At 36.3% G+C, this 27,424-nt stretch overlaps 4 protein-coding genes across 6 annotated transcripts; 2 read left to right on the plus strand and 2 right to left on the minus strand.

Moving 5' to 3' along the window:
* Positions 1 to 2,448: 2,448 nt before the first annotated feature.
* On the plus strand, positions 2,449 to 6,065 carry WRKY49 (WRKY DNA-binding protein 49). The gene is made up of 3 exons (XM_086452305.1): positions 2,449 to 2,929; positions 3,027 to 3,173; positions 5,393 to 6,065. The coding sequence occupies exons 1-3, from the start codon at positions 2,667 to 2,669 to the stop codon at positions 5,892 to 5,894; spliced, it is 912 nt and encodes a 303-aa protein (XP_086308431.1). The 5' UTR covers positions 2,449 to 2,666; the 3' UTR covers positions 5,895 to 6,065.
* Positions 6,066 to 9,415: 3,350 nt separating this feature from the next.
* FZR3 (FIZZY-related 3) lies at positions 9,416 to 12,319 on the plus strand. Its single transcript, XM_086450319.1, has 10 exons — positions 9,416 to 10,147; positions 10,413 to 10,535; positions 10,712 to 10,816; positions 10,905 to 11,084; positions 11,170 to 11,232; positions 11,328 to 11,522; positions 11,619 to 11,720; positions 11,875 to 11,937; positions 12,025 to 12,093; positions 12,171 to 12,319. Exons 1-10 carry the CDS (start codon positions 9,686 to 9,688, stop codon positions 12,222 to 12,224), a joined length of 1,416 nt encoding a protein of 471 aa, XP_086306445.1. The 5' UTR covers positions 9,416 to 9,685; the 3' UTR covers positions 12,225 to 12,319.
* Positions 12,320 to 12,595: 276 nt separating this feature from the next.
* Positions 12,596 to 19,478, minus strand: LOC147395228 (mediator of RNA polymerase II transcription subunit 19a-like). 3 transcript variants are annotated; one of them, XR_015180483.1, is made up of 8 exons: positions 19,318 to 19,478; positions 19,013 to 19,149; positions 18,740 to 18,797; positions 14,970 to 15,259; positions 14,503 to 14,763; positions 13,863 to 13,922; positions 13,615 to 13,763; positions 12,596 to 13,500 (listed from the first exon to the last, which is right to left on the minus strand). XR_015180483.1 is itself a non-coding variant. In XM_086450320.1 (7 exons), exons 3-7 carry the CDS (start codon positions 18,768 to 18,770, stop codon positions 13,713 to 13,715), a joined length of 693 nt encoding a protein of 230 aa, XP_086306446.1. In that variant the 5' UTR covers positions 18,771 to 18,797; positions 19,013 to 19,149; positions 19,318 to 19,478; the 3' UTR covers positions 12,596 to 13,712. The 3 variants fall into 3 exon arrangements, 1 of the variants encoding a protein (XP_086306446.1); XR_015180484.1 differs by having other exon boundaries at positions 19,349 to 19,371; XM_086450320.1 differs by having other exon boundaries at positions 12,596 to 13,763.
* A 2,444-nt stretch (positions 19,479 to 21,922) lies between these two features.
* On the minus strand, positions 21,923 to 27,164 carry LOC147395229 (telomere repeat-binding protein 3-like). Its single transcript, XM_086450839.1, has 10 exons — positions 26,943 to 27,164; positions 25,655 to 25,813; positions 24,738 to 25,563; positions 24,426 to 24,611; positions 24,274 to 24,333; positions 24,085 to 24,164; positions 23,594 to 23,835; positions 23,156 to 23,464; positions 22,962 to 23,025; positions 21,923 to 22,425 (listed from the first exon to the last, which is right to left on the minus strand). Exons 2-10 carry the CDS (start codon positions 25,733 to 25,735, stop codon positions 22,246 to 22,248), a joined length of 2,028 nt encoding a protein of 675 aa, XP_086306965.1. The 5' UTR covers positions 25,736 to 25,813; positions 26,943 to 27,164; the 3' UTR covers positions 21,923 to 22,245.
* Between the last annotated feature and the right edge of the window lie 260 nt (positions 27,165 to 27,424).

Genomic DNA, 27,424 nt, shown 5'->3' on the forward strand with positions numbered 1-27,424 from the left:
AAACTCGATGTTGACTCCAAGAAACAAAAGTCAAGGAGAGACCATTTTAAATTGAATGGTCAAGTGATGAGCTAATCCACGAGAGGCTCTAGAATGATGTGGACAACTCCACCACACGCACGTACGTGCATATGCATGAGACCCCACTCCCCACCCTGTCTTGTCTAATTTTCCCTCGAGATTAGTTAACTCCTCTCAAGGTTTCGACAGGAATGAGACAGCTCCTAACCCTCCATGTCTTGCACGTGACACAAGTGGGGACCTCTTCACACGTGTCTTTTGTCCACACGTTCACCAATAATACAAATTGGGCCCCACTCACAACCGTTGACTTCGAAAAAACCTCCACAAGATCCGGTCTTGGGTACGACAGAGCTATGACGCTTAAACTACGCCCACGCGTCTCGATAGCTGATGCTGACGAAACTAAACAACTCTGCCAGTCAACCTTTTGTCGTTTGGTCCAAAATGGGGTCCACTTTCAAAAAGTCAAAATCACGGATAAACAAAACTTTTTCCTTAAGTTTAAAGCAATGGCTGTGATTGGCAGCCTCGGATCATTAGATTTGACAACTAACCAATCACAGAGCGCGTAGGCGCTTGAAGACCTCTTTAATTAGTTGTAGCTTTAATGGTTGAAATGACGCCTCGTGTTGATCTGTGTTTGGTCAGAGTTGATTTTTGTAGAATGATTATCAAAAATAAAATAATACAGTAGTAATTTATTTTTTTATTTTTTGTTGAATCCAAAATTGATAAATTACTCTAAGTTAGGTCATGTGAGTAATCTGGATCACAATCAAAAAGCAACATCAAGTAATGGCTCGAGTTGGATTGACAAAGATATCTTGATTTCTTCTCTAAGAGGAGAAACTAATATAATTAACTTTCTTTCCATTATATCTCCTCTTCCTATCTATTAAGCAAGTTAGTGGAGATTCAGTTAACGATAACAATCCAACATGCTTCAACCCTTTAAAGAGTGACCTTATGCAAACATCTAAATCAATATGATGAACATTTGCCCAAGTTAAATCTATTAATTAAAAGAAAATGCAAGATTACAACCCCCGCTCCTAACAAATATTATTTTTTAAATAATAATAATAATAAGAGTCGTGTTGGAGTGACTTCAAGTTAGACCTTCATATCGCACTTCTTGACATGAAAGTGGATAGGAATCATAAATATTTTTTCACGTATTTCGATGAAAAACAACTATGATTTCCATACACTTTTATGTCAAGAAGTATGATATGAGGTTTAGCCTAAGGTCACTTCATCATTATTCTAATAATAATAATAATAATAATAAATGTTATGGTTGCATATCTTTGGATTGGTAGATGCCATGAATATTTAATCCACTTATTGACAATGACACTAAAAATTGAACAATTTTCTAAACTAATAGACTTTAGCACTTTTTTGTAGGCAATTTTTAATTACTAATTTGAATTATGCCTATGTTGTTTAATTTTTAATCACTCGATTTGATTGAAAACTCCGATCTAGTGAGGACAAATCACCAATTAATCTTATTGTTTGATTTATATTTGTTTTATCAAAATCTGACTAGAGTGCCTTCAAGCATCTCCAACGCAAAATCCTCTACCCATATCCATAAACGAGTCTTTTACTAGTAATTATAGGTATCCATATGATATGCACTCCAACCGTGCTACCCATAAATTATTTAATAATTTTTTAATTCAATTCAAATTTAAATTTTTTTGAAATTGACTTATTTTCAATATAATTGTCTAAATTTTTTCCTCCAAAAGGATGGGTAACCAAGGGGAAGAACTTTTTTTAGTATCGAAAATATCAAGACCCAAAAAATGATGAGGGATAGGTTTTGGATTGAAAACACTATTTTTAACTCCAATACCAAAAACAGTAGTTGGGAGAAAGGATGGGTATTGTATTGGAGTTGCTATTAACCACAACAAACTACCTTACCCACTCTTGGCTCTATAAAATGTCACACATCGATCTCGGAATACTAGATGTTGGATATGTTAAGTTATGCGGTTACATACTGGAAAGTGATCTTGGGGATTTGATGAATTTCTTGTAATATATTCAAACATTCCTAAAATTAACAAAGTATTTCATTTTATTCCATTATGTTTAACTTAACTTTATAGGATTGGTTTCACTAATACCTAGTCTCTAGGGCGGTCTCAAACCCTCAACTGCCTCGAGAATCATCTAAAGAATGATAATAATATTAGATAAACCAAGATCAAGACTTATAAAAAAAAATTAAAAAGTGTATTTAATCATAGTTTAGTGGTTGACTCTGCCTTTAGTTGAATTATGGTAACGGGTCAGGTGGGTTTGGTCTACCTTAACCCACCTCAACCGATCAAAACCATATAGAAAAATACAAAAGTACCATACCGATAAAAACAAAGACAAGAAATGGGTACTTAGATATTATAAAAAGCAAAAATTTTATCAAGTTTGGAATTATCTCAAAAGTCAACCTAAATAATCTATAAATCTCATATATTTTTTTCCACATCTTGATAACTCTTTAAATATTAATGGGTAGACACGTAAACACCACAATCTCCTCTCTATCTACTCCCACTCTTACCTTCTCTTTATCAAACTTCTTCTTCTAATGCATAGTAAGATTCCTGTTTTTATTGAAGATAATGGAGAAACTAAATGCTAATTGGTCGGATGGGTGGTCGGACGATGATCTTGTGAACGAGCTTCTCGACAACGAATCACCTTTCTTTGTATTGCCCTTGCCCGAGATCATTGAATGCGAACCAAGTCCTTTATCAAAACCCATATCAAACCATCTTGTCTCCAAAGTCTACTCTGGACCAACAATTCAAGATATCGAGAGTGTGTTATCGGTAACAAACCATATCAATCGATCCAATGATCAAAGTATTCCGGTGGGAGGCGGGTATGTTGTGAGCATTATTCTTATATAATCTTTTTTTTTTTTTTTTGACAATTAGTTCTTCGATTCCTAACATATTTGAGTCAATTTTACATTACAGGATTTCAATTATAGAGAAAGGATTAAGTAAGATTGATAATAAGTACACTCTTAAAATCAAGAGTTGTGGGAATAATGGAATGGGAGATGATGGTTACAAATGGAGGAAATATGGGCAGAAATCAATCAAAAATAGCCCCTACCCAAGGTATAATTCTCACTTTTATTTTTAACCATTTTTTTCTTTGAGAATCCAAAGGGAATCTTCCAATCTCAGCCATTCATCCCATGGAGAACCTCAAATTTAATTTGAAAAACATGTTTCATAGGGATCAGTAAAGGTTTCTAAGATCAATTTCACTAGGGAATCCCTAGCTAGAAAGTGATTGCTTAATAAATCTGTTTGATATTCCCTCAAACGTCATTCAAGAAAAAAGGCTTTCGCATTTTGCATTTGATTTTGCATGGAAAGAAGGTAGTACAAATGCGAAATAAGAAGCTATTTAAAATTTGATCACATCAACTCTTCAAATAGTAGATTGTGGGCAACATTGCCTGGAATATTTATTATATTATCAAATATATTGACTTATTTTCATTTATTTAGATTGGTTGAGAAGTTTGAAATTTCCTTGTAATCCATTTAATGTGTATTCAAAACCAATTTATGTCACCCCACTTCGAACGACACATGTGTACTTTTTTTATGAACCATGTAATAAATGTAAGCATGACCTACACTTTAGGTAATTCAGATAAATTGAAAAAAGTTTCCTAAAAAAATGGAAATTTTTTTTGAGAATTATACAAACAAGATTTTCTGAATTTCTTCACAAAATCCAACGTCTCCAACCTCCCTAAAATACCTTATCTTGTTCTTGGGATTTGAAGATGGAAGAAGATAAAATTTTGAGGTTGAAGAGTGAAATGTTATCCTGTTGGAAGATTTATCGATAAATCATCAATTAATTTATTTATTCGCTGATTTAAACGATTGATCTCTTAATCAAAGAATATAATGAATTTTTCATAAAATTTTACAGAATTTTGTCAATATGATTCACAGTGGTCAGAATCAAGTACTAAGGTAACAAAAGTAACAAGAAAAATAATTTTTACTGTATTATTGGTGGGCCAAATTTTCACGGGGTCAGTGAGTCCAAAAAGTATGTTACGTGACATTTTAGGTGGGAGGTGCATCCTGCCATGTCAGCGCAGTGTTGAGTGCAGTGTTGTACAAAGTCACTTAAGATTTGCCCTTTTTTTTTAATTTATCACCCAAAGACTTGACCCACCAAGCTAGCTGGCACGGATCCTCATGTTGTCGTTAAAACAAGAATGTCAACATTCCCAAGCTTAAGAATTGGAAAAAAAACTTTGAAATGGCTATCCCGCTTCAAAATTTTAGTAGAACCCTCTCCTTGGATTATAGTAGAGGTGTAAATTAAAAAATATATATAAAAAATAAAAAAAAACACATCTTTTATTAAGGGTTCCACCAAAATTTTGAAGCAGCCTGACCACTTCTAAGTCAGACTTATATGTCCATGGACATTAAATATATTTGAAGAAAATTAAATGATTTTGTACGAGTAACCAAAACAATGCATATAATATCTCTGGCTTATAAAATACATATAAGCATTAAATACAATCAAATGAATTATATGTAGAAAAAAAAAATGCCTTGTATTACATGTTAATAGTCATATAGCATTCAGGGGACAACGTTAGGGAGACAATGTTGGGAGATAAAATTTGTCCATAAAAATTTGGGATTGGACTGATTTTTTGTGAGGATGATCTTTATGGGGTTACAAAAAATCAGTTCAAATTGAAACTTCTAATCCCAACAAAAGTGATTTACAAATTAACAGTAAAAAATCGATAATTCACAATTTTGAATCACTTTTAATGGGGTTAAAAGATTTAAATTTGGCTGATTTTTTGTGAGGATGATCTCCTCACCATTACGATCATCCTAACAAAAAATCAGCCCAATCCAAAGTTTTTCTCCCTAACATGTGCAAATTCAACCTAGTAAATTTTTATAAAGGGCATTGAAGTTAAAAGATAAAAAAGAGAGAAAAGGTGGGGATAGATGCATCATTATTATTTTAATTTAATTAATTGCAAATATCAGCTACAAAAGATCTTTTGAAAGTGGCTGGGCCCAGCTTTGCAAATGTCCAAAGCCATCTACACTGCATTTAAGATCCTCGTTGTGCTTCTTTGCCTTCTCTCTTAATTTTTATTTTTTATTTTTTATTTTTGTACATATATATTATCAATGGGTTAGGGTAACTCATGTAAAAAACAGATATATATGATCCTGACCATGTAAATCTGAAATCAACAATTAGGATTTATCTTTGGGATAAGTATAGAAAGGTATGTATTATAATGACGTATTATAACATGGAACAGGAGTTATTATAGGTGCACCAATCCAAGGTGCAGTGCAAAGAAGCAAGTGGAGCGATGTAGCAAGGACCCAGACACACTCATCATCACCTATGAAGGGCTCCATCTCCACTTCACCTATCCTCATTTCCTTCTAGCCGAACCACAACATGCCTTACCACCCAACAAAAAGTCCAAGAAAACAACTACACAAACACCAGAATCTGAAGAAGCCCAACCCCTAGCCCAAGATATTCCTCCACTACTGGACCCTATTCCATTAAGCCCACCACCTATTTTTAGTCCACAACAAGATATTTACAAAGTGATGGGCCCACAAGGGTTGCTTGAAGATGTTGTGCCTTTAATAATTCGAAATCCATCAAACACCACCACCACCACCAGTTTGTCAAGCTCTTCTTCTTCTTCCCATCCATCTTCTCCTCTTATTTCTTCTTCTTCCTCCCTAAGTTGGTCTCCTAACTTTTCTTCTTTTGATGTTAGTGTCATTTCTAGTACAATGTGAGGGTATAGGGTAGGTGTTGGTTTATACATATATATATTGTTATTTTAATTAGTGTGTAGTTTTGTGTGAAACCCAATAATCTCATTTGTTTTCTTGGAATGATGTAACTGGGAAGGTGTAACAATAATAAATTTGATGATAATAATACAATCAAATGTACATTTTATTTTTTCTCTGATTTATTATGTGTAAACACCCAAATTTGATATGGCCCTCGATGCAAAATGTTCAAAAAAATAATAAAAATCGCATTAGGCCTTCAAAGCTAATACCACCAAAGTCCTCTTTCTTTTTCAATAAATGACTTAAGCCTACTCACGTGGCACATGGACCCAAATTCCTCACCACCCCTTAACACTCTTAAACTCAACCCAATATAAGTCCAAACCCGTTCTTACTCTACACTCCTCAATCCAATCCACCAAAATTTGATCGGGCCCTCAACGTAAAATGCCCAAAAAATAGTAAAAATCGGATTAGGCCCTTAAAGCCAATACCACCAAAAGTTTTTCTTTTTCAATAAATGGTTTAAGCCTACTCACGTGGCCCATGGACCCAAATTCATCACCACCTTTTTACACTCCTAAACTCAACCCAATATAAGCTCAAACCCGTTCTTATCCTACACTCCTCAACACAATCAAACATAAATCCATCACCTAAGCCCATTCAAATTAACTATATCCATCACTATACATAAGCCCAACTTACAACCTAAAGCCCAACCATTCTTTAACCCAACACTATACATACTCAAGCCCAACTCAACTCAATCCAACATCACAACCAATCAACATGATCACCAAGGTGGGACACATGTCACCACCCCAACTCACCTCCCTCATCCCCTACCTATCACATCACTTTTTCTCTAAAAAAATCTATCTACCCATACCTCACCTTAATCTACCATCATCATTTCCTACAAAATCCACATTTATAATCTAAACTCACACCCATCCTCTCAAATCAAACACTCATCATTTCCAATCAACTCTTTTAAACCCCTAATCTTCACACATTGTGACACATGACATTATCTCCCTCACCCTCTCAAAATCTAATCAACCACCATCTTATACCTCCCATTCTCTCAAATCCAACACCACTCCTCTTTACCTCACCAAACACTTACCCAATCTATCACTCTCTTACACCCCCATCCTCACCACTCATTCTTTTTCACCTAACACTCAACTCAAATGAGTTAAAAGATCTAACCTATTTGGATTATAAATAACTCATTTAACCCTCTTACACAGATGCCTTTCAATCCCCTTTAATTTACCCACACCTCTCTCTTAAATCTCATACCATTCTACCATTCCTCCTCATTTCACTCAACTCTACCCCTAAAAATAACTCCTAAATCCTATAAAAATCTCCTTCATTCTCAATTCACAACCTAATGTCTAACCCCCCAAAAAGTTAAAATAGAAATTACTCTCTCTAAAAAACTTAATACTCAACCGTTTACTCTCAACTCACCACACTACCTTCAACTCTTAACTCTCAACTTCCTTTCAAGCAAGTCAAAGAAAGTCAAGAAGAACAAGATGGGTTTTGGATAAAAGAACACTCACCCTTCTCTCCCCTTTTCTACTTATCCATTTTTTCTACACCTTTGCACACACTACAACGGTTTGAGTCATCAAAGAACCCCTTTTTCAATAAGGGTGTACTCAATGGTTTGAACTAACATCAAAGTCCCTCGTACTTGAAGGCATATATCAAAATTTTCGATTCTTCTCATTTTATTTTATTTTCAAAAATCGACCGTGTAGACATCAAAATTTAAACAGGCCCTTGCAATCTTTTAAGTTAACAAAAAAGCCCACCAAATCTAAATTGGAGGTCTATTAATCAGGACAGGCCTCATATGGTTTGGGTTTGGGTTTTCGCAGATAAAGCCTATGATCCAACAAATCCAAGTGAACCATATTAAATATTAGGCCTTATACCCAAATAAATGAGTTTTGGCCCAATAATGATTCATAAAATCCTTAACATTGAATTTGAACAAATTTAACCTTTTAAACAAATCAATAAAACCTCTTTAAGTTGGGGTATAATTGAAAAGCTAAATTACCTTTAAGTTTATAAATACAAGAGCCCCACTTATTGAGGGGAGATCTGAATCACTTTCTCTTAGAAAACAAAAGCTCTTCCTCTAGAGAAGAAAAAGCTCTCAAGCCATCCTCTAAAGACAAAACAAAAATTCTTCAGAGATTCGGACTCCGACTAAAGAGAAGATCAAGCATAAAGCTCTTCTCCGGAAGCCAAGAAAACTTTCTTAACCTATAAAACAAGAAGCTTGGAGAGAAGAAAATCTACAGAAACCTTTACAGAAGATCAAGCACTAAACAAAGTCACTATCCAAGCAACCTTCTCAGCCGATAAAGCGCGAAGCCCGGAGATAAGAAAAGCTACATATATCATCATCATCTTTTTGTACTTGACTGTTAATTAGAGGAAACACTGAGATCTGTATTTACCTTTTATCAAAAATCAATAAAATCATTTGTGATCATATTTCACGAATCTCGAGGTAGATCTGTTGAAATTTATTGTCGACAGATTGAATCCGAATTTACCACCAATAGTGGATGGAGTAAAGTGCATAGCACCTTCCCTACTTCATAATATGGACCCTCCTTACCTAGAATTTAAGGTTGGACAAAATGAACCGTATTTGTACGAGAGTCATAAAACGCTAAAATAAATTATTTTTCAAAAGAATACATTGCGGGTGACCATTCACACCCTTTTGCAATATGAATGGTGGCGACTTCAAAACCCCCTAAAGTGATAGAGATATTCGAAAAAAAGAAAATCACGTGTCCACATTATATATTTGAGGTAAGATCTTAATAATAATCACCAACGAGTTGATCAAAAAGGTTACATTCTGATTAAGATTGATATTGAATTTCATTTCTTTTAAACAAATCCACCATTGGCATCGAAGAAAGGAACAAATTCATCCCTTTATTTATAACAAACAAAATCATTGGTTTACACCCCATTTGTTATTAAATTGATTTATAATACACTTTGGAAATTGGTAACACCATTCGGCCATAGAATTTAATCAGGGACTTAACTCAAATAATCGAAATACCTTCATCTTCAACATTTATTACATTATTTTCTATTTTTAGTAGATGGGAAGAAAATTAATAAAGATTTTATTTTAAAACCGCCAAAAAATCAAGGATTGAAGACAATGGGTTCGGATAAAATTTAAGAATTTTCATATAAATGAAAAAAAAAAATTTATCTTAAATATTGAACATATCGAAGAAGTGGATTTTTATAAGAAAAAATTAATATTTTTGACAAGAGATTGAAGGTGATGGGGTATCTCAAATTTCACCAAAACTTGGAGGGGTGTTTGTAAATTACCCAATCAATAGATCTGACAGTCAGGATCAGTGATTGGGAAGTTTGTATTGAATGGGAATACGTGTCGGATTTATGAGTTTCTGATTCAGCATTCAACGGCAGCTTTTAGATGTAAACCCAAAACAGATCACGTGAGCTTCAAGGATGTAATCGACCGTTGGAGAATCGTACGGCAAAGTTTAAAAAACCCCAACTTCATTTCTAATTTCTAATTTCTAAAAAGAAAGGGTTAGCGTTTCTGAGGCTCCTACCAAAGTTACCGTTACTCAAAGTCCCTCTTTGCTTGCAGAGAGGTCTTTTGAATCTCCTTTCGAACTCCAGAAATCTTTGAATCCGCCAAAAGCCATTAACAGAACCACCAAGATTCAACCAAAGAAAACCCGAAAATGGATTCTAACCAGAGAAGGAAAAGTGGGTTGAATCGCCCAGCTGGAATGACTGAAACCACGCTGCATCTTGAAACATTCTCGAGTTCCTTTCGAGGGATTTCCAACTTATCATCTCCTTCAAAAGCAACGTGTAGCGATAGATTTATACCCTGCAGATCGTCTTCCAGACTTCACACATTTGGACTAATCGATAAGGCTTCACCTGTCAAAGAAGGGGGGAATGAGAATTATTCAAGATTGTTGAAAGCTGAGCTTTTTGGAACTGATTTTGGATCCCTTTCTCCTGCAGGTCAGGCCTCACCGATGAGCCCAAGCAAGAACATATTGCGGTTCAAGACGGAGCACTCGACATTGGGTTCACCATACTCTCCATCGGTTTTAGGTAACGATGTCGGGGTCTCTGGCGAGGCCTCCACGCCACCCAAGCCGCCCCGGAAAGTACCCAAGACACCTCATAAGGTATGAATCTTTGTTGCAACTCTGTTTTTTCTAACAAAGCAAGTGGGATTTCTAAAGATAAAGACTTTTATTCCCCAAGAACATATCTTTCTAACATAATCATATAAATTAGTCCGAATCTGCCATAGATACAAGAGTATTTCATACTTGGATGGGTTTAATGTGATATTGGCACCATGGGTTCGATTAGGAAAAAAGTGTTAGACAGCTTTGATACATCAAAATAAGAGAAATGGTTGCTTATCGAAGGCAAAATGTCTCGCAGGTTTTGGATGCTCCATCGCTTCAAGATGATTTCTATCTGAACCTAGTAGATTGGTCCTCACAAAATGTTCTTGCAGTGGGATTGGGTAGCTGTGTTTATCTATGGACTGCATCAACCAGCAAGGTTTGGAGACTCTCTATTATATTATTTCCCAAAATAAGGAAAAAATTTAACTTTTTATGGGTTGTGTTTAACCACCATGTTCTTGCAAAAACTCCATTTAAAAATCACACTGAACTCCAACAAAATTACAAAATCGATTCATCCTTTGATTAAACATTTTGATATCGTATCCTCAGGTGACAAAATTGTGTGATTTAGGACATAACGACAGTGTGTGCTCTGTCCAATGGACCCGTGAAGGCTCATACCTTTCAATCGGTACAAATCTTGGTGAAGTTCAGGTAAGCCATCTACAAATGATTTTCTTCTTACAGCTACATATGCTACAATTGTGTTTAAGCTTCAACCGTGATTATGACTTTGCGACAGGTATGGGATGGCACTCAATGTAAGAAGGTCCGAACCATGGCTGGGCATCAAACAAGAACTGGTGTTTTGGCATGGAGTTCACGCATATTGTCTTCTGGTAGTAGAGATCGTAATATACTTCAACATGATCTTCGTGTCTCCAATGACTATGTTAGTCAGCTTGTGGGTCATAAATCTGAGGTAAACCCTCTTCAATGTGTTTTAAGTGTACATTCCATGCAGGTACACAAAACAATCTGACGTTCTTTGATGTCATGCCTCTCAGGTATGTGGGCTGAAGTGGTCACACGATGATAGGGAACTTGCATCGGGTGGCAACGATAATCAGGTACTTTAATAGTTTTAACAATATTGTTTCTAAATTTCCCGAACTACTTTCAGCAAAACACTAAATAACTAGTTGGTTATGTCGTATGTGATCAGCTCTTGGTGTGGAACCAGCACTCTCAGCAGCCAACCTTAAAACTTACAGAACACACAGCTGCTGTCAAGGCTATTGCTTGGTCACCACATCAGAATGGCCTTCTTGCATCTGGAGGTGGAACTGCGGATAGGTGTATCCGTTTCTGGAACACCACAAATGGAAACCAGTTGAACCATGTCGACACAGGCAGTCAGGTTCTCATCCTTGCATCCATGAATCAAAATAAAGGGGTCTAATGTATTTTTACTACATTTAGTTACAAAATTCCCAACTACTTACTTCTCTTGCAGGTGTGTAATCTAGTATGGAGTAAGAATGTGAATGAGCTAGTCAGCACTCATGGGTACTCCCAAAATCAAATTATGGTGTGGAAGTATCCATCAATGGGGAAGGTATTAATTAGGCTTCACCATTACTTGTTATCCTCTCCCCTTCATATGTATATTAAAAGTTTACCTGAAATAACCAGTAATTCAATTCTATATAGCCCCATGGGCAATTAATTAAACAACTGTCTTCTGAACTGAATGTCGGATGTAATAACAGGTTGCAACTCTAACTGGTCATAGTTTGCGAGTACTTTATCTTTCAATGTCACCCGATGGACAGGTAATGTGCTTTGTTGTGTTGTGTGTGGGGTGGTGGTTCTCATTCATGAAACTCCCATGTATTTTGAAACTGATTTCTTTCTTGCAGACAATTGTGACTGGAGCAGGAGATGAGACCCTTCGATTTTGGAACGTGTTCCCTTCTGTGAAAACTCCTGTAAGTATTTTATCAAAGTATTTCCATAATCTTTTCTATGAAATTTGTGTGATTCTTAAAGCAGTTGTTTATTACAGACACCTGTCCGAGATACTGGAGTTTGGTCCTTGGGGCGAACCCATATTCGATGAACTTCCTAATAAACAAGAAGATGTTTGACAATACATTTTGTAAATGGTGGTGTGTGTGTGGGGGGGTTGAAATTCAGTGGCAGAACTCCGAAGTGCAAGAGATGTTACTTTTTATTTATTTGTTTTCTTAAAGAATTGTAAACTAACGGTTGGATGATTAAGGATTGTACAGAATTTTTTTCCCCCATGTTTATTTTTTAACCGTCAAGAGGGTTTATTGAACAGTAATTTTTTCTCCACATTTTTATTCTTTAACCATAAAGGATAGAAGATCAGATAAGATTAGATATTTCCCTTGATACCAGACTCTTGGGTGTTCCCAGTTTGATGGCACTTGTTTATTATAAGTCCAACCATGGCAAAAAAATAAATGCACATAGAACAACAAAATTAAACATTATTATATACATCATCGTTGAGAAAGAAATTTAGTCCCAGAAACCTCCAAACTCCAATCCTAGTTTTTTTATATTTGATTCCTCTTCCCAGACCCCTTGAAATAAGTTACAATTACTGGTATATACCCGAGAAAGAATAAAGAAAAAAAAGAAAATATGCCATCACTTTACAACTTATCAAGCGTAAGTTGTGAACCGTGAACCAACTACAGAAAACATCAACAGCTTCAAATGCCATTGTAAACATTTATCCAAAAGTGGTGGCTTAGCGGGATCATCAAATCCCCAAAAAGTACATTCTTAACATGCTTGAAACACCAAAAAGTATATAAGGGGGCGCCAGTGTGGTAGAGTATGTAATTTTAGACCTGGATTCAAATAGCATGTTGGCAACGATGGCACCTGCAAACATTTTTTCTTAATTCAACCTACAGCCCCAAGTAGAAATATGATGGTCGGTCCTAAAAGAGTGAGGACAATCCAAAAGAACTTGAAAGCAGAAATAAACTCTCATTAACAGGAAACTCTCTTGGGCTTTGGACAGAACCATGGAGGAACAACATTCAAATCTTTAGGAATGGGGTCTTGTTGTCATGGTAGTACTCATATGGTGCTAAACAATTTCTTGGTTTACCAAACGATGAAATTCTTAGCATTCTACACAGTTGTTAGATCAACTAATTCAAGTCTCAATTCCTAGAAATGCATGTTGGTTTTATCTATTTCACATGTTCTAATAAACATGCATTGACCAACTCTGAAATCTACTCAAGATGGTCTGCACTTTCATATGCAATCAGTATATATGTAAATTAACTTGAAAACCAGTTGTTGCAGCCTCTGGAAAGATTGCCTTCGGATTCTGCGGCCCTAAACACCTGTATTATGGTTTTCCAATGAGTATTTAATTCGGTCTCATAAGATGAAAAGAAATCCGTGCAGAAAAGTCAGCATATACAAAAAATGGGATAGGAAGGTATGGGAGTATGTACCTCAAGTAGTTTGACAGTTTAGTGATATTAAATCCCTCTTAATCCACAGTGGAACCAAATAAGGCAAACAAAAGAACAGACAAGACCCGGAACATAAATCAGCCTGCAACTTTTACCAAACCTATGTCATCAATCTTTGAGCTCTTCTCCTGGAACATTTCAAGGAAAAACGCAGGTCTTAATTAAGAGGGAAAAAAATTAAAAAGCAGAAAATTTGTTTAAGGGGTGAGGTGAGATGCCTCTGTTACCTTATTTTTCTTGTGTTTGTGAATATCAGATAGATCGTTACTAGCATCATGCTTCCTCTTCTGAAATGGAACATAGACAATCAGCTGTACTTACAATATGTAGTTTTTGAGAGAAGCTTTAATTATATTTTAGAAGGAGAAACAATGTGTTGAGTCCCTGTTTTCATTGTACCAATCCATAATCTCTACCATGCATATACAATTACACATGCTCGTTGATCCAAATACAACATCACTGACCATCCATTCACAAGATTTTGAATGGTCCACATTAGAATGGGAAAATGGTCCAAAAAGAGTTAGGGTCAGTGAGCTGATATTGATATATTTTTTGGGCAAGTCACCATGTCAGAGTTGGTTTTTGTACCATATGTATGTTAGGTAAAGAAAGCCGCTATTATATAGTGAAATTAGGAGAATCACATTGTTTCTCTTCAAGGAGTAGCTAACTAACCAGTAGATATGTCATCTAAAACAAGTATTGCTCAAACATCTTAGTCAACTTGAGATTTCCTATCCTTGTGTAATTTTAATTGTACTTATTTTGGCAGTCAATCATGCTGACTACCACAAGCAGAAAGAAAAATGAAGAAGAAGCCATGCGGAGCATAAGGGTTGCATAGATGAATAACGTCCAGACCTTATCACGTTGTTTCTTTGAATGTTCAGCACCAAGATCGAGATTCCCACTTTTATCCTTCTTCTCTTTGTCTTTATCTTTACTTCGGTCCTTGTGACGGTGTTTGTGCTTCTTATGCTCCTTGTCCTTGTCCTTGTCCTTGTCCTTGTCCTTATCCTTATCCTTATCCTTATCCCTGTCCTTGTGTTTTCTATGCTTCCTCTCCTTGTCTTTGGACTCACTTTTTGATTTCCCCACAATGGTAGGGATCCCTTTCTCTGCCTGTTGAACACCATCATAGAAATGAATCAGCACTTTAGTCGATGCTTACCAGAAGTATAACAGTACCAACATCAGGATGACCTGCAGTATTTGGGGACACAAGCTAACAAAGTAGGACTTGTACTCCTAGAAAAAGATCCATCCAACTACACAATAAATAAATAAATAATTAATTAATTAATAATTAAGAGAAGTAAATTTCTTACAGAGGGCAGATCGATGTGGGTCGTTTCTCTCAGCAGAAAGGCTTCCCTGAGAGTATCTAAGTCAAAAGGCTGTATGTGAGCATTTGTATCTCTTGCATTCGAGGTGTTCTGAAAGAGCTGGTCTAACTCCATCCCTTCACCTTTCCTAATTTCTGTGTCTCCCACCATACTGTGAAGATAATGAGTCTCTGAGACTGACAAAGGAAGCGACCTCTTGCAAAAGAACTCATGATGGGCCCACAACTTGTAGTGATTTATAAGATCCACAGCACCAGTAAGTTCCCTGGGCCCTGAAGGTTCACATAAGAGGCCTTGTTAACCAAACCCATGTGCACAAAACATATGGAAAATAGGAACTGTCAAATTTTCATTAAAATTCCAGCTGACATAAGGCTCAGCCTGGGCCTTTATGCCACATGTTGACTGTAATTGTGGTTTTAAAACTTTCTTAGAAGCATGGGTGACTGGTATCGATAACGAATCTACTAGGACCATGGCCATCCAGTCCCGAGCCAATGTGAATAAAAGATCAATACGAGACCAAGGCCCAGGCTGACTTAGTGTTGTCTAGCCAATTCAAGTTGAAAAGTTGAGCTAAAGCTGAGTCAGATCAATCCTGACTCCTGAGTTACAATGGGATCATAACCGGGTATTAGCAATGTGCCTAAAACTATGGTTGTGGTACCATAAAGGCCTTGGGTCCTTTGTGAAGTGCTGCAATTCTCTTTCATTTTGAGCAGTGGCTTTTGCCTTCTATGTGAGGGTCAAATGCGGTTCATCAATGAACATCACTTGCCTACCAAAGTAAAGAAGACTTTTTTTTATTAAAAACGAAGCCCAAATCTTCAACCAAGTACATGAACTCTCTAATCTTTAAGCCCATGAATTCTTTAAGAACACAAGACCAATTGTAAAGGGGAGGATCCTTCAAAATTCAGCTATAGGAAGAAAAAACTTCAGATGTCCAAGTAATGATTAGGTGATTATACTTTTTAGGCATAGTCCAACCCATACCAAAATATGGGGGGGGAGGGGGAAATCCCTCCAAACTTTGATGGGCACAAATACTTCACTTGTTATGCAAAAGAACCATATTGGAATAATTTTTTGCCTACTAATAAGATGGTCAATTGTGCATATATGTATTTTTGCAGGCATCCATAATGAGGAAAAAAAAAAGTCACGCTAAAGCGAATTGGATTTATCCACGTCAATTTACCTAGAAAGATTGAACAATGAATAAAAGGCCCACCCAAAAATCTGCCTGAAAACATCAGTGTGTTTTCACAAGCTCCTCTCAGCTCTCCTAGACAAGCAAAGAGAGTTTCCAGATCTTTCATTTCAGTACCACCGACATTCCCTGCAAGGCCCAAATCTTGTACCATGCTGTCTACCACCTCTCATAAAGATATTTAACAAAGGATCCTTCCTATCCAAAATAACATACAAGAAACAATTGCATATCGACACCAATAATCCTCCCGAAACCACACCTTATCTCGTGTGCCACCTAGAACAACTCACTTTTTCAAAAATCTTCATAGACTTAAATATTCTTTTTCCACGTCCCAATACCATCTAAAGAAGTAACAATTTTTTTCTTCCATGTGCGGCTCCAACTTCCAAACATTGGACATTCTCTGAGTAACCCTCCTCCAAAAAATCTTTAGCTCCTTTAAAATCTCAATTAGTTGTTTGCTCAATGAGATCTAAATCATTATTCAAAACAATTCTAACATTCCAATTTCCTCAACATAGATATCCTACAAAACTTTGGAGGAGGGTAGAAGATGAAACAAAGAGCTTTGGGGCCCCTAGGCAACCAGAATACAGGGTTACAATTAACCAAATTGTCAAAATACATGACCAAACAATTAAAATGAATATATACTACACCAAGAAATGGTAGGTTTTTTTGCACCATATAATTGATTTTCTTTTTATACATGACTGCCAGAAAAAAAAAAATATATATATATATATATATATATATATTTTGAAGTATTGCCAAATACCATTAAATAAGATTTAAAAATCATGGAGTTGAGAGGCACATTCCAGATCCACCTCTACCACCCTCATGAATCCTTCAAAAGGATTGTGTCACAATTACTACCAAATGGATAGAAAACAAGAAACCTTGACTCTAGAAAATCTCGAAGATAAGGAAGAAGAGAAAGGAAAACAATTTCTTCATGGGAAGCTGGTCGAATGCTAGGAAACGATCTAGATCACTTCCATTCAGAATAGCTTTGATTACAAGGAGGGAATTGTGAAAACAAGGACTAGCATTGCATCATCGTAAATTGAGCAATACACTCAACTCCATAGGGAACTTTTTTTTATAAGTAGCTTTAGAAGGAACTTTCTAAAAGGAAGTGTTGACCGAAAGCCTAAATCAGGAAGTCTCAAGCAAAAGAACGATGAAATTCTTCCTTCGTTTTAAGTATTAATAATTCAACTTTGTATTCATGCGATTGTGTTTGTTTCCTTCTTTTGCAAGATAACAAATGGAACAAAGGCCACCAATTCCCTTTGAATGTGAAAGTTCCACATAATTGATGTTGAGAAAAATAGTTGGAAGACAATGACAAGAGATGGATAGGAGATTTCTCCTCAAAGCACTAGGACACCATAATCCTTGTGTTGCCCCTCAAGATTTTTCACGTGTTCTACAACCCTTAATTACCTCTATTAAGAGCTTGCTATCACGAGCTTACCAACAAGGAGCTAGGTCTGTGACGTTTCTCGCTAAAACTACTAATTAAAGAAATTTTCAGGTAGTTTGTTGGTGCAATAGCCAATAGTGGAACCACGGTAACATTGTGATTTTGGATCAACGGACAAAGCATCATACAAGTTGTTCCCCGTTAATTCATACTTACAGGAACGTGAAGAGAGATGTTAAAAAGCCTTTCCCTTATCTCTTACATGTCATAATTATTTTAACATACTATTTGCTTAATCACTCCTTGAATCCAAACAGATGCATTTTGTTAAAAGACCATGACTAGAGCTTCAACCACTTATTCACCCATCGCAAGATTGCTCAATGGGGTGGAGCAGTTGTTTTTTTTTTTTTTTGATAAGTGTGGAGCAGTTGTTTCATATTGCAGAAATATTTTCATTAGGATATTTATGTTGGTTCACGTAAATATTGCAAAAGAATGTTCTTTGGACTATTCTTCTTTATGCCCTGTAACTGTAGTAGCATGTTTGGAAAGAACACAACAACCATATTTTTCAAGATCAAAATTGTTCATAGTTGGAGATTTTCCTAGAGTTGTTTGTTGTTGAACATTCTTTGTTGTCTTTACGTTGTTTATTATAATATTGCAAACAAATGTTCTTTGGAACATTCTTCTTTATGCTCTCTAATAGAATATTTTGGAAGGAACACAACAACCATATTTTTTATTGTTGGAGATTTGCCTAGATATGTTGTAAAAGAATTCCAAGAGGTTAAGATGGAAGATATGGGTTGAGGTTAATGAAGGCTAAACTAATCGTTAATATAGAAGAGAGGAAATATTTCTTTTGCTTTTTTACTTTAGAGAACACTTTTCCCTTTTCCCTTTTCTTGTCCATTAAGGAATATCTCTCCCATCTCGTCTAAATTTTGTTCTCTTTAAGTCACATTGTTACTCTTGAGACCAAGTTTCCCAAAAAATAAATGAATAGATCTCTTCTTCTCTAACTTTCCAATAAGAACTTCATATAGAAAATGCAACTAAAAATCCAAGAAACTTTTGATATCCTAAATTCAATACCTCTTCCAAACTTCTTGCTTTCAGGATCCATTCAATTAAAAAGGCTAGTGCATCTTATCTGAAATAAACAAAAGTATGATTCAGTACCCATGAAATATTTTATAAATCAAACTCAAAAGGTTGAATCTTTAATCAACTACATTCACTAATGGTCATCTACCAAACTCAAAAATAATTTTAGCCATTAAACAGAAGTATACAACCAACACAAACAGCCAATATCAACTAAAAATCACGAAATATGTAAATTAACAATAAACCTAATTGAAATACCTCTTATGATCACGATTCCTGCTCGAAACCCTTGCTGTAGCAAGGGTGAAACTTAGATCCTTCGAATAACAAAATATGATCCAATAAATCCCTCTCCAAAAGGTAACCAACGGATTTAGATAGATTTCAGCCCCCTTCTGCCACAAAAATAAAAAAATAGAAACGAAACCCTAATTTTATCAGGAACAAACGCGGGGGAATATTATCAGAAAAGAAAAAACAGGAGAACTAAAACCATAAAAAAAGAAACCCTAGAAATTCGATATTTGAAGTAATTTAACATCTAAAATAGAAGAAAAACTAACCAAATTAGGGGTTTTAGGAACAAAATCCTACGTGGGTAAACTTGAACAAATAAAGAGATGGATCGAAGAAGAAGAAATAGGGTCCCGCGCAGCTGGACCTAAGGTTCGCACTTTTCATCCGATGACCTTTCCTAAAAGGAAAATTGATGAGGCCCCTGCAAATAAGAGGGCGCCACGTATAATAACAGAAAGCAACTACCAATAGGATGATTGAGACATACCCCGCCACGTTTTGGTGAATATTATAGATACCCTCTTATTCTTTTAAATTGATGATTTGCTCCCTTGATCTTGCTCTACTCTAAGAAAGTAATAAAAATGACTTAAATGCTCTCATTTTAACTCATAATAATAATAAAAACCTTTGATTTTTCTTCCAAAACCCATTAACTTTGACAAAAACACTAAATTATTTGTACATCTATATTGAACCTAATTGTTCTTCCCAAAACTAGTCACCTTGAAGTTATTCAACTTCAATTGAACGTCTTGTAATCCTATAAAAAAATATTTATTTTTTTAATTAAAAATTACATCATCTTTTACTTCAAAATTTCTATCTTGATTTGAAGTTTGAATTAGATAGAATATTAAGGTTGAAGAGTAGAGTGAAAATTTTATCAAATAGATTACAGATGTCACTAGTTTCAAAATAAAAACGTACAATTTTTTCATTGTTACACATTGAAGATGAAGGTTATAACTAAATCACCCTTACGTGGAAGGGTGATTTTGAGGTGCCCTACATATTTGGGTGAAAATTAAGGATAACTTTTATTAATTTGTAAAATAACACCTTATAAGATAGAGTCGAGATTTTTTGACACCCCCTCTGACACGCACACCCCCATACACTGCTGATGCGGCATGTGCTAGAATTACGTAAATTATTTTCTTGGGACACACAAATGTATATATCGATAAATATGTGTAATTGTGTATCCTAAGAAAAGAATCTATGATTTTAGAGCTGGGCGTTAAAAAATCATTATTCTCTAAGTAAGATATGATGCCTCTTAAGCATGTGCTTGCTCACGACGCTTGGCTTAGTACTAGCCAACGCCTTCCATAACTTTTTATTCGTTCCCTAAGATATTTAAGTTTTTCTCTTTAGGATTCGAAGAAGAGAGAATGAAAATTGAACCTAACCATTTCGGGCCTAAATGGTGGGCCCAAGTCTAACACAAAAGGCTCATTTATAATGATAGATATACAGGGACACATACGTACATGGCTTCCTAAGTCGTCTCTGGCTCGAGCAGACTGACGACACGTACATGACACTATGTAGATAACCATCATAAATGACCCTACACATCCACTGTAGTTGATGCCAACACTCAAAAGTAATAAAAGTCGATATTGACTAATGATATTATTGAGTAAACAAGAAGGAAAGTTGCTGATGATGCTTCCTACTTAAATACAGCAATGTTACAACTTACAAGGCACCGATTGGTTGTTAATTATGATGGATTTTGTTCGATAAAGTGTTGGCTTGGTCTAAGTACAACATTAAGAAAATTATTTCACATGAATATAGAAGGGTCGCGTTATTACGACCCCCTTTGCGACACACCTTTTTGTCTTATATGGGCAAAAATGTTTGGAATGGATTGATTTTTTGTGAGGATGATCTCTATGGTGAGGGGATCATCCTGGCAAAAAATCATCCCATTCCAAAACTTCTAACCCCATCAAAATTAATTTACAAAAATTGAACGGTCTATAATTTTTCAACAAAAATCGGACGGTCTAGAAGTTTTGGAATGGGATGATTTTTTGCCAGGATGATCCCCTCATCATAGAAATCATCCTCACAAAAAATCAGCCCATTCCAAATATTTTTGTCCATATAAGACAAAAAGGTGTGTCGCAAAAGGGTCGTAATAACGTAACCCAATATAGAATTACATGATTACCCTTAAGTATATTCATTTCAGATAAACTTCCCAAACCTAGGAACAATATATGACTTTACGTACAAGACCATTACAAGGCAACAACCCCTACCAGCAGTCAATGCTGTTCAGCGATATTGTTGCGCAGACAAGGACGAATTGGTCCATTTCAACGAAAAATTTGGTCACGTTTCAATCTTTTCAACACTACCTCGGTGCTTACACGTGCGTGCCTCTCTACTAACCACGTTGATGTTTGACCCTAACAAGCCATCCGGAAAAGATAAAAGAAACGTTGACTTATTAAGAGAGCTACTATTGCCACACCAACTTTTGCTAATGACGCACCAACTATGCACAATTCTTTGATGATTTACGTAGGATTCGGTGTGGAATTAGAGAAGATTGCCATGGCGATTAATCGTCCAATGGAGCTTAAAAGTTGGGCCGAACTAATGTCCTTACCTGTGGCCCACCCCACGTGTGCTATATTGGTGGGGGATCCACTGGGGTTATTAAAGATCCATATATCAGTTGGTTTGATATTTCGTTGCAGGTTTCAATTCCAGCTTACTCATAAAAATAAAATATTAAAAAACCAATGAAAAATGAAATTCAAACGAAAAATAATGAAGCATAAATGTTTATCATCAAACATTAAACCAACCAACCAATATAAAAAATTACACACTGCACCTGATAAATACACCCAAAAGTTTCTTTAACTTTCATTTTCTACTCATCTATTTGACATATTCTAAGAAGAATAAATTGAATCAAAAGGGAAGAAGAAAAAAAAATGCGGCTGTTTTCAGTGTCATATACCGATTCCATTAGCACGCTCTTATTCTGTCATCATTTACAAGAGCCAACCTCTCCAGTTGGAGAATAAAACGCCAGCTAAGAATCATATGGTTAAGTGTGAGAATAATACACAACTTACTTTTGTTACTACTTGTTGTCAATACTTCTTTACAGAATAATAATCAGAGCCTTCCTCTAGTCATGCACTTGTGCTATATCCTCTTTAACAAGTATCGAGAACAAGGCACATCTCGGTCTTCTGCTTGACCTGTTGTTTGGCCTGCTGTTGAGACCAGTAACTGTGGGCAGATAAGACCCTGTCCAAGAGCTCCTGAGGAACTGGTTCTCCCCTCCTTTGCTGAGGTGAGATTCTCGCTGTGTGGACCAATGTTTTCCACTTATCCTGCACATCCCCCAATACCCCACCATATGAGGACCATCATAAGCTCGTCAAAGAGTCACACAAAAATGTGACCCAAAAGGTACCTTCAATTTGGTTACAATAGTTTGGCTTTGGCATACAGGTCGAGATCCAAAAAGTGGCTTGCTTCAATTCTATTGAAGCAGACCTCTGATTCCAAGTTTTTTTTTTTTTTTTAATCTTATGGACCAAACTATAACAAGGAATGACGAAGAACGAACATATAATGATATTAACATCCCCATTAAAAGAGAGAAACTTGGAAAACCAAGTCAGCTAAAAGCCAGGGGTCTTTTAGGCAGTTTTGGTGGGAGTGTCTTAGTAATTTGACCTTTACTGAATGGACTGCGGTGGCATAAGTGTAGTGTAAGTACAACCTATCAATACTGCTAAAATGAATCCAACAAAAATCCAATTTTCTCTCTTAGAGACCTTTAGGAAAAGTATGAAAAATGAAAAAATAAAACTCAAGTAGCCTAAAGTCCAATAGAAGAGGCCCTCCCCCCAAAAAAACCTACCTTCAAGTCCACATAAGTTCGATGCTTTGCATTATCAAAAGCACGTAGTTTGACATCACGCCACCTGCAGAATAAGTAGTGTGATAAGCTTCTATATACCGCAATCACACATACCAGAAAATATTCTTTTCTTATAAAAGAAGGCCAAGGGATTAGGTTAAACTAGGGGTGGTGTGGTAGGAATCGTCACATACCTTCCTGTTCCAAGCTTCTCAACTGCTTGAACAAGTGCTTCTACTTCAGAGACAGAGAAAGGTCTCCTGATTCGCCTTTGAACAAGTTCAGATCTCTTAGATTTCCTGTGGTAAGGAACCACAGCCAGTGCTTCCATGTTCTCTGGAAAGGCAACCAGTGCTCTGGAATCTGGTGTGGTTCTGTCTGCTGCTATGTCAGGAGAGGGAACCGAATCGTGATCACTTTCAATAAAACCGCCCACGTTGTTAACAGGAGGGTATGGGGAAGTATCAGTTGCCCCTGGATCTAAGTCAGGAGTGGTATGGTACCTGGTGACAGATCGAAAGAAAGTTAATTCGAAAGAAAGTTCCACCCGTTGACAAGCAAGCTTCTTGAAAAACTCTTATCCTACTCCAAAAAATGAGACCTATTAGAAGATTGAGCAGTATTTGTGTCACCTGGCTAATGGCTGAGATTTGTGGCAAGGAACCAAACATGGAGAATCTTCGTGGCACAGAGGTTGTGGAGCAGGAGTAGTGTTGGGCTCCAGCGTAAAATTCAGAGTATCCAATTTATCATCACGAGAAATTCCTGTCTGCAGTAGAGATTTGTTGTCATCCCTAACCTTCTTTCCCTGAAGAATAACACCAACACATAGTCCTCCTCCTAGTATATCATTCACAGCCTCCATTACTGTCCTCTACAGAACAAATCAAATACAAAATAAATAGACAATTAGAGATCCAGTAACAACTCAGAGACCGTAACTCCTTTTTTTAGTACATAAACTGAAAGTCATAAATCATCATGAATAATATGTGCAGACTCTCCTTAATAAATCCACCTTGATTTTTTTTCCTCCAATCTAAGGCACTTTGTTACTGTCTGACTGCAATATGTAATATGTTAACCAACACATGATATGAGAAAAGGGGAAGATTATATATACCTTCAGTGAACCAACAGTTGCGGATTCAGGAATCTCAATAAAGAGTTCTGGTACCCTTAATGACTTAATACTTAGCTTTACTGAGTAAAGAAAAAAAAAAACAGTGTGTTTAAGCATTTATCCTATGTCAGAATCCAACCGAGTAAAAGAAGTAAAAAAGATACACCACACTATTGACGGATCTCCTACCATGAGAATCCCTCGATTGGGAGGATGATTCTTGACCAGCAACTGAAGATGATCTCCGGCCTGCTTCACAAATGGGATAGGAATACTTAGCAAAATTTGGATGATGAGGGGGGGGGGGGTGAGGAAGGTGGGGTACGGGTGTAGAAATAGACCTGAACAAGTTGAATTTCCATTGATACACCTATTAGGAAAATTAGAAACAGCCTCCCTACTAATCCCTCCTTCTGATGTCGATCTTGAGCTATGCTCGAACAGTTTCCTCCTCTTAAGGGGAGAGATCCTTTGAGACCTTTGGCGGGTGAAACAGTATTTCCTATTGCGGAAAACAGGCCTCAAATCTGGAAAAAACAATCACAAGAACATAAAGATGAAATTCCATAAAAGCTTCATTCACTTTCTTTCTAATTTAGTATAAAATCCTGATAAAAAAAAATTAATACTCCCACAAGAATAAAGCATATTACCAGTATTAGAAAGTTCCTCGCCCTTCAATGTCGGAGCTACTTTCCAATATTTTGATGCCAATAGCTTCCTTATTCTCCGGTCTCCAATACGAGACGGTGGCCTAGAGGCCTTGATAGCTACGGTGCTAGGTTTAGTGAACCGAGAAGAGTTTTCGTCATCATCTTTACTAGTTATATTTAAATCATCCTGGAATCCAGGAAAAAAATTACGAGGAATGTGATCCCTACACATAGGTAGCTCAACACTACTGTCTGAGCTAACTAGTGCAGGGGGTTTAGTATCCAATTCCATTGGATACTCTGAACTGCAAGTATCCGGTACTGTTCCATTTACGGTGCTACTGATCTTTTGTCTTTCAGACTCAAACTGTCTCTCAATTTCATCCACTATTTTTCCTTTGCAAGAATCCCCATAGCCAAGAGAGCCATCCTCCACTCTGCCTGGGAACTTTCTAAATTCATTCCTGTTTTTCTCAATCACAAACTCAGCACAACCAACCTTCGCTGAGGAATCTGAATTAGCTACCATGGAAGTGAGTTCTAAATGTGCATCCAGCAGAGCATTTTGGCTGAACCCTTGTGAGCCCACGACACTCTCGTCACACCTTCCTGGATTACAATGTTCGACTTTTGACAGTTTCTCTTTGTTTTGTTGTTCTTGTTGAGTGGTATCTTTCAAAAAGGCATGTTGAGATCCTCCAGCCGATGCATTGCTATCAGCATGACAACTTTCACTTTCTTGCAATATGTTTCCGGCTACGGTAGCCAACAGTTCAAACGCAGACATATGATTGTGCTCAACTTTCTTTTTAAACAAGCGTCTTCCCTATAACCATTAGGAAATAATGAGAACATTAGGCGAGTGTTCCAGTTAACAAAGAAAACAGGATCATCAACTAAAGATAACAAATATTTACCCTAGCTGATCTGGAAGATCGGGGAATTGAAGGAACCTGGTAACCATCAAATCCGTAATTTATCCTTCTTTGCAACACCATATCTCAGAAACACATACCAAAATAACTCAGCACATATCTCAATGCAAAGTCCAGCTTGCAGATCCTTAGAATGAAACCCTGTCAAAAAAAAAGGATTGAGCAATGGAGATAAAACAAAGATGAGTCATGATAATCTGACGCCCCCCTCTAACCCACACTTCCATCACAGAGCCGTAGATCATTTGCCTCAGGATACACAATAAATTTTTTTATGGTCTGCGTATCCCAAGGCAAATGATCTACGGTTCTGTGATGTGGGCGTAATTCAGAGGGGGGCGTCAGAAAAAAAAAAGAGGACGAACGAAACTAAACGGAATTCTGCCCTTAAGAAGCAGAAATTAAACGAAACTGAGTTTCTAGAGCAAAAAAAAAAAAAAAAAACATTTTATCTAAATGTACTAAAAATGACTGGGGAATGGGGGAGGAGATGAAAAAGATGCAGATTTGAGACGATAACTTGTTCAATATGATAAAACTTAAGAACTAGAGGAAAATTCCATGTTTTCTTACAGATCCACATTAACTGGAGATTAATTATAAAAATTGAGGATTCTAGAAAGGATTCCAATGAATTGAAAGACCGAATACTGAAAATCAAAGTAATCAAAAAATTGTGCCAGATGATGGAAATATAGAAAGTTATCTCCGCATAATTATCTTCACAGATCTTACGTATTATTGTAAAATTTATTCAGATTGAACGAAATAACCATAACCATGGGATCTCAAGATTCAAAGAGAAAAAAAAAATCTTCACTAAAATCTGTGTACACTCGAACCAGAAATCTTTAGATCGTGGTAAATCTAACAGGGAAACAAAATACAATCTATGGCATCTCCTCTGAAAATTCCATAAAGAGAAATGAAAATGAATTTCAGATCTCAAGATCTTCAAAGGGAGATCAAACAACACGAAATTCAAACAATTGAGATAAAGACTAAACAAATGGGATCATTAAAAAAAAATCAAGACGAAATATCGAAATCTCAACCGAAATTCGGATCAAAACTTATAATAATCTATCTCTCAACAAGAAAAAATACAAAAATAAATAAATAATCTACAATGAATTATTTTTTTAACAAAAAGAGCAAATTGTCTAAAAGATAACATCCAGGAAAAAAATCCGAAATTTTTTAACAAATCCTTCAAAGTAGAGAAATTCACATTTAAAAAAAAAAAATTTGACAAATTCGTTCGTCTCACCTTCTGAAGATCAATTCCCGGTCGGATTTACCAAATTTTCCGTTCGGAGAAAAAATCGGTGCCTGAAATTACGAGATTCTGGAAAGTAAAAGATCGAAGAATTTCCGTATAATTCGAATAGATTTCAATTGGGACCAGAATTCGTTCTTGCACGCTTTAATTTCTCTCTCTCTCTTTTCAAAACCCTCTGAAAACCACCTCTTTTTTTCTTAAACCATAAACCCCGGGTTTTATACTTGTGACATCTATAACCGGCCCAACCAGTAAAATCCATTATGGTTCGGGCTACAACCAGTCACCTAAACCACCATGAAGCAAGACCCGTTCCTCACTTCATGTGATCCACTTATAACCCAAGCCAATTAGATAGCCGCCACGTGGAAGACTCTTAAGAACCGCCTCGTAAAATGGGTTGGCAGTTTGGCATGTCAACGGGGAATCCGGATATGTTTGCCAAAGCTTCGGTTTGGGACATAAACACG

The sequence above is a fragment of the Akebia trifoliata genome, chromosome 8, assembly GCF_017979445.1.
Source record: "Akebia trifoliata isolate Shusen 1 chromosome 8, ASM1797944v1, whole genome shotgun sequence".
Classification (NCBI taxonomy): domain Eukaryota; kingdom Viridiplantae; phylum Streptophyta; class Magnoliopsida; order Ranunculales; family Lardizabalaceae; genus Akebia; species Akebia trifoliata.

Bases quoted from the DNA above. Each gene is read 5' to 3' on its own strand.
- WRKY49 (XM_086452305.1), top strand. From the start codon at position 2,667: ATGGAGAAACTAAATGCTAATTGGTCGGATGGGTGGTCGGACGATGAT. The intron at 2,930-3,026 runs GTATGTTGTGAG...TTTACATTACAG, and splicing joins AGTATTCCGGTGGGAGGCGG to GATTTCAATTATAGAGAAAG. The intron at 3,174-5,392 runs GTATAATTCTCA...AACATGGAACAG, and splicing joins AAAAATAGCCCCTACCCAAG to GAGTTATTATAGGTGCACCA.
- FZR3 (XM_086450319.1), top strand. From the start codon at position 9,686: ATGGATTCTAACCAGAGAAGGAAAAGTGGGTTGAATCGCCCAGCTGGA. The intron at 11,721-11,874 runs GTATTAATTAGG...ATGTAATAACAG, and splicing joins AGTATCCATCAATGGGGAAG to GTTGCAACTCTAACTGGTCA. The intron at 11,938-12,024 runs GTAATGTGCTTT...TCTTTCTTGCAG, and splicing joins CAATGTCACCCGATGGACAG to ACAATTGTGACTGGAGCAGG.
- LOC147395228 (XM_086450320.1), bottom strand. From the start codon at position 18,770: ATGGATCCTGAAAGCAAGAAGTTTGGAAGAG. The intron at 14,764-14,969 runs GTAAGAAATTTA...GGTGTTCAACAG, and splicing joins CCCACATCGATCTGCCCTCT to GCAGAGAAAGGGATCCCTAC. The intron at 13,923-14,502 runs GTCTGGACGTTA...GTTCCATTTCAG, and splicing joins CAAAGAAACAACGTGATAAG to AAGAGGAAGCATGATGCTAG.
- LOC147395229 (XM_086450839.1), bottom strand. From the start codon at position 25,735: ATGGTGTTGCAAAGAAGGATAAATTACGGATTTGATGGTTACCAGGTT. The intron at 24,334-24,425 runs GTCTATTTCTAC...TTTGTGAAGCAG, and splicing joins TGGAAATTCAACTTGTTCAG to GCCGGAGATCATCTTCAGTT. The intron at 22,426-22,961 runs GTAGGTTTTTTT...GGGGATGTGCAG, and splicing joins GAACTTATGTGGACTTGAAG to GATAAGTGGAAAACATTGGT.